The 13,002-nt window shown below is 39.9% G+C and overlaps 1 protein-coding gene across 4 annotated transcripts in view; it reads left to right on the plus strand.

The window, feature by feature from the left end:
* The window catches only part of ano10a (anoctamin 10a), a 43,308-nt gene that overhangs the window by 24,774 nt on the left and 5,532 nt on the right, over positions 1-13,002 (plus strand). For 3 of the 4 annotated variants that reach the window (XM_086310320.1, XM_086310321.1, XM_086310319.1), the window contains one exon: positions 5,479-5,595. In XM_086310320.1, the coding sequence (XP_086166446.1) occupies positions 5,479-5,595 (117 nt within the window). Of the gene's footprint in view, positions 1-5,478; positions 5,596-11,364; positions 11,382-13,002 lie in introns of all 4 variants that reach the window. The other variant, XM_086310322.1, reaches the window with a different exon arrangement.

Below are 13,002 nucleotides of genomic sequence, written 5' to 3' on the forward strand. Positions count from 1 at the left end.
TACACGACTTCTAAGACTGACTCGAACCATAAATGCAGTATTTGAATTGAGAATATTAGTGCGTAGGACACAGATATGTCCTAAGGCCCTAAGTGATGTTTACAGCTTGAGACAGTCTATAGTGCAAACAACAATACATTAAGTTAAAGCTGGAAGAAGCAATAGTAGTCAGTATGTGTTATCAGAGGTTTACATCCACTCATGCCCACTCATCATGGGTATGAATGTCACAGTAATTTTGGGCTTCTTGGAGCTGATTGTACTACATACATGATGATTGCACATGCCCATAATGAGTGTATGTAACCTGCTGGCCATAATTGTTTATAAAAGCATCCGTAGGGGTTATTATGCATTTAATTTAATTTGTAAAGCTTATATTCACTCTAAATACACAAACTTTTATGAAGTCCAGCAATCGCTCTCCTTTAAAATTTGGTTTGATGGTTATTTTTAGAGGCAAATATCTGTCTTAAAGGCTGTTAGATGCTCTGGGACCATCATAAATGGGACCGAGTTGAGCGACGAGACTGAACGAACAGTTACATTATAGCCTATAGAGCAGAGTGGAACAGCAGTGTCATGGTAATATAAAAATGCTTTTCTGTGCTGCCAAAGTCTACCAGTTCAAAGTAAAGTACGTTATTATAATACAGACCATACTAACTGCTCACAAAGCTGATTACGGGTCAGTACAGTACAGTACATTATTAACTTTGTAATCTAAAAGAAGCCAAAGACCTGACATTAACATAGCTCTGTGTGGTGATTAAGGTGCCTGCATGGGACAGTTTTTTGTGTGTGTCTGTCAAATTGTCTTTTTCAGCAGCCCACCACACAGTAATCTCATTACACTGTTTTTAAAGACAATAAGATGATCTTATCTGCTGGCAACCACAGAGCAGCAGCAGGCCAGGATCCACCCATAAACTAGTCTAGCCTCCCACTCTGTATTTGAGCTTTGTTTACACTGGAGGAGCTTTGAACTTGGTGCGCAAAGCAACTTAATCTTCTAAACCTATATTATGTAATTAAATGACCCCACTCTACAGCTATTTGTATTGCAATGCATTGTTTTGTTTTGTTTGTGATAGCACTGAATGCAACGTCGTGTTATTATTTCCTTGGACTTTACGTTATCACGGTTAGCTAATAGAATTTCTTTGAGCAATTAGAGAAGGATGCCTCCTGCTTCCCTAATCATTATCTAGAACCAGTATTTTTATAATTCCACTGGTGTGTTTGTCCCTGAGTGGCACCTTCATTAGTATGCATAGATATTTGACCCATCATCAGGATGACTCAAGTTTATCACGACTCTCACTGTGTAATTCCCTCAGTAGTCTGGAGACCGCATCACAGCTAAGAGGAGACTTAGATTTGGCCTTAAAGTTATTGGCTGACAAGAAAGTCATGACTCAAAATGAATACTAATGAGTGTATCTGCTAGATGTGCAAGCTACTGCATGCAAATATGTTGATCATGACATAACTTAATCGTCTAATGTAGACCTCATGTTGTGTTAACAGCTCATTGTGCTGCCACCTGGTCAATAAAATCGGTGTATGTAGCTTTACTTTACGCTGAGTCAGACCTCACGAATCAAGTCGCACTGCATCGTAAAGACTGACATGCCTCGCTGTCCTCACATCATACAGCAAACACACTCTCCCAAAAGTTGCGATCTCTCCCTCTCACGTCGGTGCCGCTGCTTCCCTGCGCCGCTGTTGGCTGTCCCCAGCATTCGCATGTCTGCTCATCATCACTCCCTAATTTGATATACAATATTTTTGGTGAGTGATGAGCTCCACAGCATAAAAACCAGACTTTTGTATTCAAACTACATGCTGGTGCATTCCTGTTTCCTGACTAAGTTGATTAAAAAAATATTTAAATACATTTATTATTCTTGTTGCGTATATCAAGAAGCAAAAGCAGGGTTTCTCCTGCAGACAAAAAAAATTGCGACACAATTTTTTGTTTGTTTGTTTGTTCCACATGTTCTCATTCATTTTTCTCCTCAACATTCTACACACAATACCCAATAATGACAAAGTGAAATAAAATGCTGAAATGTATTAAAAATCACAACATAACATGCAGATAAATATTCACAGCTTTTGCTTCACTGCTTTGAAGCATGTAGGATGAATTGTTCAGAAGACTTTAAGGCAACATGAAGAAGACTGTAGTGAAAACACAGTATGGCAGCTAGCTGTTAGAAAGATGCGTTCTGCTCAGATCACGTATGAAAAGGCAGTTTTTCTGTTTGTGTCTCATCAGTAAGATTGACGGTGGAATGAAATGTAGTCAGTTCCATGCTAACAGCAAAATGTACTAAATGATTTGAGCATTAGCGCGGTGGCTAAGGTAACATTAGCAATAAATCTGGGCAGTATGGCCAAGAATTCACAATTCCTATTTGTTTTTTCCTCATTACATAAACGCAACAAAAGAATGAATTCCAAAGTAGTCAAAGAGGGAAGTGGCTTTGCATGATTCATAGTTCAAAACAATTCTTGCTTTTCTTTTGTTAGGTGGCCACTCGGCTATTTTTGCTCCTCTTCCTTTAAGGCCACCCACCCTTCTAGTGAGCTTCCTTCCTGCAGCAAATTCGAAAAGCAGGTGGGTGGGGTTTCTGTCCTTTACAGCAGCGGTCCTCAACCCCCGGGCCTCGGACCGGTACCGGTCCGTGAGTCGTTTGGTACCGGGCCGTGAGAGTTGAGGCTCAGGTGTGAAATGTCTGGTTTTCAGGGTTTTTATCGGTTTTCAGCGTTATTTTGTTATCGTTTTTATCGTTAACTCGGTTTTCCTGGGTCTTTTCACGTGTGTTATGAATAAATCTTCTTTTTTTGGTACCGGTACTAGTTTTATTTTGTTGTATTTATCCGCGACACCTTAAAGGCCGGTCCGTGAAAATATTGTTGGGCATAAACCGGTCCGTGGCGCAAAAAAGGTTGGGGACCGCTGCTTTACAGGACAGCCTCTCGCCCAGGCCTGCTGTGAGTTATTAGTCAAGAAATGGCTATTAGGTCTGCTTTAATTAAAACTGTACACCCTTCCAGAATAAGTAGGATAGCAAACCAACAGTAAAATCCACTTGTTATCTTTTCATTTAATACAAAGAATACACCAGGAGGCTATAGAAAAATCTTAGCACCACAAGATTTTTTTGACTTGGCGTGGTATTCTTGGAATCCATTTCTTTTATTCTCTTAGTAAGTTCAAGTTGTGTCACTGAATAGCATGTCAAAGAAAATACCAGAGTCAGTGACATTCACTAACACCTTTGTTAGATAAGACCTCTTCAAATTCTTGTTAACACAAATATCTAATCAGCTAATCATACGACAGAAAGGTATGCAGACATGTAGACTTTCCACTGGTCAAAGTGGTCAAACTAAGCATGGTTGTGGGCGTCAGATGGGCTACTCTGAATGTTTCAGAAACTGTTGATCTGAGCGGCAGCTCTCACAACCATCTCTGTGGTTTACAGAGTATGGTCAGAAAAAGAGAAAATATCCAATCAGCAGCAGTTCTCCAGCTGAAAATGATTTGTTCTTGTCAGAGTCAGAGGAGAATGGCTAGACTGCTTCAAGTTGGCAAAGGTACCCATGATTTAACAACCAAGGTGTAACTAACAAAGTGACCTGTAAGTTTGCACTCCATGTTCTCTGTGTATTTTTGCCTGAGCGCCTCAAACAAAGCAAACTTTATAGTAAACCCAGACAGCTCATATCAATCTGCTCATATCTTGATTTGATGCGAGATAATAACAGGTCTAATTAGTTTCTTTGTTTGGAGGAGTGTCCAGGTGTTCCTCTTTACGTAGGGCTACACAATATTAAGCTGTATATCAAATACTTGTTCTTCAAATAGGAAATGGCAAACCTGTAATATCCAGAGTTTGTCTTTATAGATTTTTTTTTATAATTTTAGAACATTTCTCAGCTGTAGTAACATTTCTGTTTGCCCTACATTTATTTACTTGATGAAGCAGAACATCAGCCTTTGCTGGTGTAATTTAATCAGCGTAGCAATGATGATACAAATAGTTTTCATACTGAGCATTTGAAGTTCAGTCACATCCATTGTGTCAGACAAAGCAGAATTTATTGTCAGGCTCAAATGTTTCACAAGTTACCTTCTTCCAACCTTCACCGAGTGTCCTCTGTCTTTAGTCTAACCTTGTGCTGTTGAACACACACAAATATAAATTAGCCTTCAATAGCATTAGCAATTCGCTAAGAGCTGGACTGTTTATTCTGCACTTTCAATCAATGTAACAAACCACTGAGGTCAGGGATTTCTGAGCATGTTCTGGTTGTTAATTATTGGAGCTGCTGTGCTGACTGGAATGGCAAAATGTCTTAGTTTATGCAACTTCAAGCTCACAGTGTTCCAAGTGGCATCAATCAGAGCATAATCTGGGGTCATATTATGTCCAACTAGGCAAGATAAATTATTTTACCATCCTCAGTGAAAGCTAGTGTTAGCGTGGGAATATATGTAATTCCATTGTCTTACTCAAATCACTTGGTTTGATAACCCTGAAAGCCATTCCTGTGGAGCAGTGCACCTTGTTATCTGCTCTTTTTTTTTGTTCCATCTACTGTAGCATAAGTCCATTACTGTGATGAGGAAAAGGGTGCTGAATCAAAGAAGCTGATGGCGGCTGGCCGTGCTCCAGATGGACTGGCGTGGGTGTGTGTGTGTGTGTGTTTCATCATCTTTATGGGAAAACGCATATTCTGCTGATTCAGAAGTGTGCAGTTTGCTGTATTTGATTACTCGAGGTCTGACAGAGAGAAACTGAGATCTGTGGACCCAGTTAAGACTTTTACAAGCACAAAGTGTTCTGGGTGTTGGGTCTGTATGTATCCTAATATGCAATGCACATGAAATATGTTTTTAATTTTTTTTTCTGCTCAAAATGTTTGGGTAGCACGAAAGTTTGATATTATGGCCCATGGATATATTCATCAAAAGTTACTCTAAATCATGTCATATAGACACAGACGCGATTTTTTGTACTCAAAATAAATTTTTTGTCTTGTTAGCTTTCCTTGAATCATCTTCCTTGCAGAATTTTGGCATTCTAGCTGTCAGATCTGTTCCAAACGGGAACGTGTCGACGGTTACTGTTTCCTTTCAGAGTCATTGTTAGAAGGCAGAGTCAAAGCTGCCTGTGCTAGGTTTTTTTTCATTCTCATTCAGCTTCAAGGACACGTACCGGGGCTGTCTGTCTCACTCTGACGGTCCACTCAGTCACTCCCCTTCTCCTCTTCTGTCCTCTGTCATTTTAAAAAAGTGTGTCCCGTGAAGGACACCAATCTTTAAAAACTGTAATCAGGTTATGTTGATGTATCTTTCAAAGCATGCTCTCCTTCCTCTGTTCAGAACTAAAAGGATGTAAATAAAACGCTGACCCTGAACTTCTTAATCCCTATGATGTGATTGTCTGTCTGTGATTTCAGCATGTACTGCTGGGCTTCAAGTTCATTCTGACCTTCCTCATCCAAGATGTTCCCAAACACATCCAGGACAAACTGGCCCGTCTGGAGTTTGAATCATTGGAGGCCCTCAAGAAGAAGGTAAAGTCTGACTCTGCTCTTACTTTCTTTACTTTGTTACCACTCAGCAAGTTGCTACCTGTCCTCTGACATTGGTTGACAACAATAAAAGGCTGATGGGGCAATGTCATAACCAGCGTTGGTCAAGTTACTTGAAAAAAGCTTCCCCCCAAAAGTAATCCTTTAACTTTACCGATTACTTATTTTTGAGAGTAATTAGTTACTTAGTTACTTTTTAAAAACATGATTTACAACCTGAATAGGTAATAAAGCAATAGATCTTTCAGCCCAATTCTACTTTTTCTGAATAATCCATCATATAAAATGTAATCAAATGGAAAAGTCTCTTTTTAAAACTTGCTTTATTAGTTTTAATCTTTTAACTTTATGCATCAAGCAAAAATGAAATTATATGCAACATTCCCTGACTGGAAGAAATTTGTTTAACATTTAAACAAACATTCTGCACATTCCAGCATAAAAAAATAAAAGAAAATAGTTTTTTGTGTTTACACTCACTCTTGCACGTAAAACACAGCAGAAAATAAATAAAATCAAAGGCTCAGCAGTCCTGTTGCTCTATTTTCACCTGTTTAGCAGGAGTGGGGCAGGCGGAGGTTTGCCCTGGTGCAGGTGTGTCGCAGCCATCATGTCAGTGGAAGGATCCGGCAGTTTCTCTGTGAATTTCACATTCCCGTGGCAGCATACTCGGTGCTTGCGCGGACGTTTAGGGGTTTTTTCGCTGTAAAAAGAAGTTTTCTTCCCACACAGTGAACAGCGGACACTAATGTTTTTGTCACTTTTTACAGAATCAAACTCAAAGTAAGGTCAGTACTTCCACACTTTAAATGCTGCACGCTCAAACTCTCTGCCGCACTCGATATATTAACCGTTTTTGATCTGCACACAGCTGTTGCCACGAACGTCGCACTCGCTTACGTCATTGTCATGAGACACAAAAAAATCACGGTTTTAGTAACGCAGTAACGCAGCATGCTCACGGGAAAGTAACAGTAATCGAATTACCTTTTTTGAAGTGTAATCCCTTACTCTACTCGTTACTTGAAAAAAGTAATCGGATTACGGTAATGCGTTACTGCTCATCTCTGGTCATAACCCTGCCAGGCTGGCAGGCAACATGAACACCAAAGTTTATGAACATGATAATTTGAGAACGAAATGATATAGGATTTTCAATTTGATACCGTAGGTGTATCAACTATGAAGCTGAGGGGTACCACGAGCCACACGGCATTTTCTTTTCACTTTGCTTAGTGGGAGGAGTCCTCATCACCAGAGGACTCTGTTTGTAGTAAATGGTGTCAGCAAGAAACACAAAGAACAGTTTCCCATCTGAGAACAAGATGTGATCTGAACTTGATTTTACCAATACATAAAGTAAAGTTGTTGTTGTTGTCAGTTGGCTCAGTCCATCCCTAATGGACCGATCCAACCTTTTTCCGAGTTCTGATCTGATAAACTACCTTTGCCGTGGGTATAAGGAGAGTGAAAGTAAACAAACATCTTTATCAGATCTTTCCAGTCCTGCAGGCTCACTTTGAAGATATTTCACACATAATGCATATACTACTATACCAACAGCTTCTGTCTGGAGGTTTGCAAACATTTTTTACATCACTTGAAGATGGTCAGACTGCTCAAATTCTGTGCTTAGCTTCCTTCATCCTACATTTGATCTACTGCTAGCTGCTGCTGTTGTGTGAATAAGTAAACCCAGAATAACACAGAGCAGGATTTCTTTCTTTGCACTGTGCATCGACTCATTGTCACTGATATTCGATCCAGCCTTTTGGATCAGTGTCAGATTTATATCCAATCCAAATATCAGAGTATCCCTAATAAGGCCTGGAAGTTTGAGGGTTCTGCACAGTATCTTAGCTATTCCCAGGACTGCACTCTGCATTCTGGACAGAGACCTCTTATGTAATCTCTTATTGCCACTCAACCCACTTTGGACTTTACCTTCCACATTTGGTTCATTTGTTCCTTTAGCCCCATTACTATTCCACGGCCTATTTCCTCGTGTTTCTTCTTCCTCATGTTACTGTCCACTGAGTTTGCCACATCTAAACACAACTGCAGTCTTATGTACCTTGTCAACCACCATTATGTCTGATTGGTTGGCCAGCAACTGCTTGTCTGTCCCACTGGACATTAACCTTGTTCTTCTCAACCACCTTTGGTCGTGTCTCTCATCGAGAATTGAGGACTTCTAATGCATTTCACAGATGTTGCTGTACATTGCTTGGTCCACACTTCCCAGCTTGCATCTTACATCCTGCTACTATGTGTTGGCTGGTGCTAGATTCCTGCCTCTCTGGATTTGGTGCTTGTGAGGAGTTTTCATGTCTTGACATCAGTGGCTTCAATCTTCGACCTTCGGGCATCTTTATCATGGTTCCTGTTGACCTGTGGGATACTTAGGTACTTGTAGCTGTCCTGTATGTCTGCTATTCCGCTTTCTGGTAGATCCACTCCTTCAGTCCAGTCCGAATGAGGATTGTGGTGAAGTGAATCAGTAAGTCAATGACTTGCTCACTCCTGGTATACAGCTTGGAAGTCATCCAAGGAGTCGTACCGGAGGAGGCTAATGGTCACTCCAGTCTTGCTAACCACCAACGCGCAAACATCCAACAGGAACAACTCAGTACATTTAGGCATGCAGGCATGGTCAAGATGACCTGCTGAAGTTCATACCAAGTACTGAATGTGACTTTAAATACAGCATGGTTATTGGTACAAGACTGGGTGGTCTGAGTATTTCAGAAACTGCTGATCTACTGGGATTTCCCAAAAAAGAGAATATCCGGTGAGCAACATTTCTCTGGGTGATAATGCATTTTTGGTAAGTGATATTTTGTTGGCACACTTTGGGCCCCTTACTACCAATAGAGCATTGCTTAAATGCCACAACCTACCTGAGTATTGTTGCTGACCATGCTCATCCCTTTATGACCACAGTGTACTAATCTTTCTTGTACCAGGATAACTTGTCGTATCACATCGCTCACATCATCTCAAACAGTTGACTGCACGCAGATGGCCGCCACAGTCACCAGATCACAATTCAGTAGAATACCTTTAAATTGTGGTTGAATGTTCAGCTGACAAATCGGCAGCAACTGCATAATAGTGTCATGTCAATATAGACCAAATTATGTGGTGAATGCTTCAAGCTACCACTAAAAATTAAGACTGTTCTGAACGGCGTCCAAGCTGGTACTAGCAAGGTATACCTAATTAAGTGTGGTAGAAATGGCTTTGAATAACACGGTCAGTAGGGCTGGGCCATATTATACCGTTCACGGTAATACCGGTATAATGTTAGGCAACGATAGGAAAATGAAATATCGCGATAGAATGGGAGTAAAACGCGCATGCGCAGTGCCTTTGTTTTCATACGCACATGGCCGATTGTTGAGTGAAACAGATGAACCAGAATTGGTTTGTAAAAATGGTGCAACTTCCGTGATGTGGAACTGATTGGGTGTTTGTCCGTCAGATACACAACAAAGCACATTTTTTTGCAGAACATGCAAGCGGCCGTCGTTATTGTCGTATTTGTCGGACTAAGATGCTCTTAAATCTGGGAGTAATCTGGGTCCTAAACTCCGTATGCTTCAGGTCAAACAACACTGCAGCATCACTTAGAGTTAAAAACTGTCTAAATTCTTTCATCTTTAATAAAACGATCAGCATTGCTGCTTTACCAGGTGTAACTATAAAGTGCCTCTCAACTTTAACTTCCAGGCATCCATGAAAACAAAAGTTATTACATTTAATGGAGTTAGAAGTTAGCAGGAAGCTAGCGGAAGTTAGCTCGCTAGTTTCGCTAGTTACCTAAGCATGATATTGCATGTTCTGACTGAGAGATTTCTGAAAAAAATCAAACGTACAGCTCTGCTATCACTTCCAACATAAATGAAGACAGGAAACTAAGTAAGTAAGTAAGTAAGTAAAATTTATTTATATAGCGCTTTTCACAGATAAAAATCACAAAGTGCTTTACAACACAGAAAATGGGAATATAAAACAATATAACAGTAAATAAAACAATGTAAAACAATAAAACTATAAAAACAGCATAAGAAGAAATTAATCAAATGCTTTTCTAAATAAAAATGTCTTCAGCTGTTTCTTAAAACAATCAATGGAGTCCGTGCAGCGAAGAGACAGTGGGAGAGAATTCCACAACCGTGGTGCCACAGTCTGAACAGCAGTGACGTTTGTAGGGTTACTGAAGTTGGGCTAGCTGGTATATAATGATGTGCTACGTGATCGCTAGCGACACAGCTATGTTAGCATAACATAAACAGTGAAGCTGGAGGACGAACACTAACACTTTTCCACTTATAAAAGTTAACGTGAAGGTTCTTCATGGTTAGAGACAAATGCAATTGCATGGCAGGATGCTGTAAACGGACCAAACTTCAGTCAGGAGAACAACTGAGATAATCCATCCACAATACCAGGTTAGTCATTAATATACTGCAACAACATGGGAATAGAGCAGCTGCCAGAGAATTCAACATTAATGAATCAATGGTACAGAAGTGGAGGAAGCAAGAAGAATGAGTTTAATAAAGTTTGATTTATCTGACTGCTTTGTTTCGCTTAATGTGCCTTATAATCCCGTGCACCTTATGGTCCGAAAAATGCGTACTGCACACTGCAGTTTAATGTTGCAAAGCACCTCTTTTTAACTTCAGTGGATATTATACATGGTTATGCTCAGGATATGTCAGCCCATTTCTACTGGAAATGCCTTTTGGTTAAACTTTCAGCAAGGAATTTGCATTTGCACTGTTACATTTTTATAAAGCTTTAATGTACATAAAAACCAGCTTCTTGTTTAAGTGAAAATAAATGGAAGGTTGTCTTTTTGCGCTAGTAATGTTGTGGAGTTGTATTTTGTCTCGCATCAATTATATCGTCGGTTATATCGTTATCGCAAATTTTCAAATATATATCGTGATAAATATTTTTGGCCATATCGCCCTGCTCTAACGGTCAGTGTATGTGTATGTAATGTCTTTGAGCAAAAATCTCAGAGTTCTCTAATCGCTATTTATTTCTACCAGTTTGATTGTATATTCCTAATATGGTCATCTCAGGAACACAGCTCTGTGGATAAGCATAGAAACCCCACTTGCATGACATTTCTCATATAGTTATTTACTCAACATGCATTATGATGTGCTTGTATTTAGTAGCTATTGTGAAGTGTCAGATGTATACAAGAGCAGGGAGCTTGTGTATATCTCCATAACAACGTACAGCTCCAGAGCTTCCCACTTAGCATTAAGGCGAGCTCTCAATGTCTGTCTCAGACCACTTTACTGAAGATAAATGGTGTGCCCTATGCTAATAGTATTGATACGGCTCCACAGTAAAGCAGTGGCTTTCTGTGTGCCGCAGCTATTTGTTTGATGTGGACTGACAGAGCTGAGTGCTTCTCTGATGATCATCATTTCTTTCATATGGTCTTTGCTGCTCCTCTATATATTGCTGTTTTATGGTCTGACTCATTACATACCATTTGCCAGTCTTACCAGAAGAACTTTAAAAAGAACCGCTCATTATTCATACTCACTATGTAAATAGATTAGATTTCATCAGTTGTTACCACAGATATATTGAATATATAACCACATCATGCTAATGTTTGCTTCCTGACTGAATATTCATCTTTAATTGGTCTGTTTCATGTACACACTCTCCTATTAACCAGTTATGTTGGCTTTAATTTGTGGTCTCTTGCTTCTGCAGAGACAGCTCCACGGAGGGTGAGTAGCTCACAGGCTGTGTGCGATTGCGGAGACTCTTTTGTGTTTTCACTGCCGAGCACTTGGTTGATATTTAATTACTTATAAAGTTGGCTAGTCACCGTGTGTTCTAATACAGATGTTTTTGGTGTGAGTTTGTGATCTAACAAGCGGAGATGTGTGATGCTGTGATACTACAGTTAACAGTTTAGTAAGAGAACCACTTAATGCTCATAATCAAGGTGGAAAACAGATGCTGGTGATTCACCTGTCAGCATGAAAGAAGATTCTCGTCGTAGCATCTGAGCGAATGAATGACTCCTCAAATATGAAATGTATATCCTAGGCTTCTCCTACCTTGTCAGCCTTCTTTCTATCAGTCTGACTGTCCTCAGAAAGACAGCCATTCAGACAGAATGAGAGCTAAATGAAGATGGTTTTCTGCGACTTAAGGCAAGCTGCTACATTAATGTAGTAACTCAAGTAGGCAGACATGCTGTGTCGGAGGTTGGAGGCCAATGATGAAGACATCTTGGGTAGAAGAAGCTACCTGAGAAATTACATATTACAAAACAAGCAGACATTGATTCCTGTTCTCAGTCTGAACCAGAAGTTCTGACCTGAAGCTCTAAAGCTGAAGTGGTTCTTTACAAGACTGTGTCGCACACAAATCTGATGCACATGTAACATCTATCCTCTGATGTTCCTGTAGCAGAACTCCAATTTAGATTATGAACTGCGTAAACCGAAGTTTCATCTCAAGTGAACCATAAGAGTAAAATCATTCTGTAATAACCGTATGGAACAAACATCCTTCTTTTTCTGTAATAATTATGAAGAAGTTCAACAACATTCTGAAGCTTTTCACATTTATTAAGGAATCATTTAGAAAATCAGGCAGATGTGTAATTTCAACAGTTGTATATACTCTATGGTGCAAAATCATAAGAATATTTATGCTGAGAGTTTTACAGATCCACAGAGTCTCTGTTTAGAAGTCAGGAGAATGTGTACATCCTATTTTTGTTGTTTTTTTTTTTACCTGGTTTTGCTTTGTTTGGCTTTTTTACACTCAGGTTGTTGCTATTTCACCACAAGACATCAATATATGACGAGTAGGAAGTGACACTGTTGCTATAACTCAGTGTGTCATGTGCTACTGCCGAAGGACCCCTCATGTGTCGATGTGATACACCAGTGGTTTTGGCACGCTCAATGTTTGTGAGCCAGTTTGCCTTTAGTGTGGTACAGCTGGCTGAGAGCCACGGAGCTTTTTAAACTCACTTAGTGAAACGTTTTTTCCAGCATGACAGCTGGACTAATTCACTCAAGAACCAGATCAATAAGAGAGTTCTAGGATTTATGGTTTAAGTTCATTAAATTTGAAAATCGGAAAGAAGTGTTTGATTAGACTAAAACGGAACATGAAGCTCTCTCCCTCATGCTACTCTATAGAGTAATAATGTGGTGGGGTGAAATGCATTCAGACATAGAGGGTATCATAGTGTGTATGCAGCATGGACTCGTTTGGAGAACTCGTGCAAGGATCTCAGATTCCCACAGGAGATACTTGATCAGACGGATTAGCAGCTTTCTTGGCTGCACTTCTTCAGCTACATGTCACCTTGCTCTGCACCACCAT

Source organism: Aulonocara sp. 'chitande type north' Nkhata Bay, linkage group LG11 (assembly GCF_057382095.1).
Source record: "Aulonocara sp. 'chitande type north' Nkhata Bay isolate Kocher_YH1m ecotype deep benthic linkage group LG11, A_spYH_male_GT1.1, whole genome shotgun sequence".
In the NCBI taxonomy this organism is placed as follows: domain Eukaryota; kingdom Metazoa; phylum Chordata; class Actinopteri; order Cichliformes; family Cichlidae; genus Aulonocara; species Aulonocara sp. 'chitande type north' Nkhata Bay.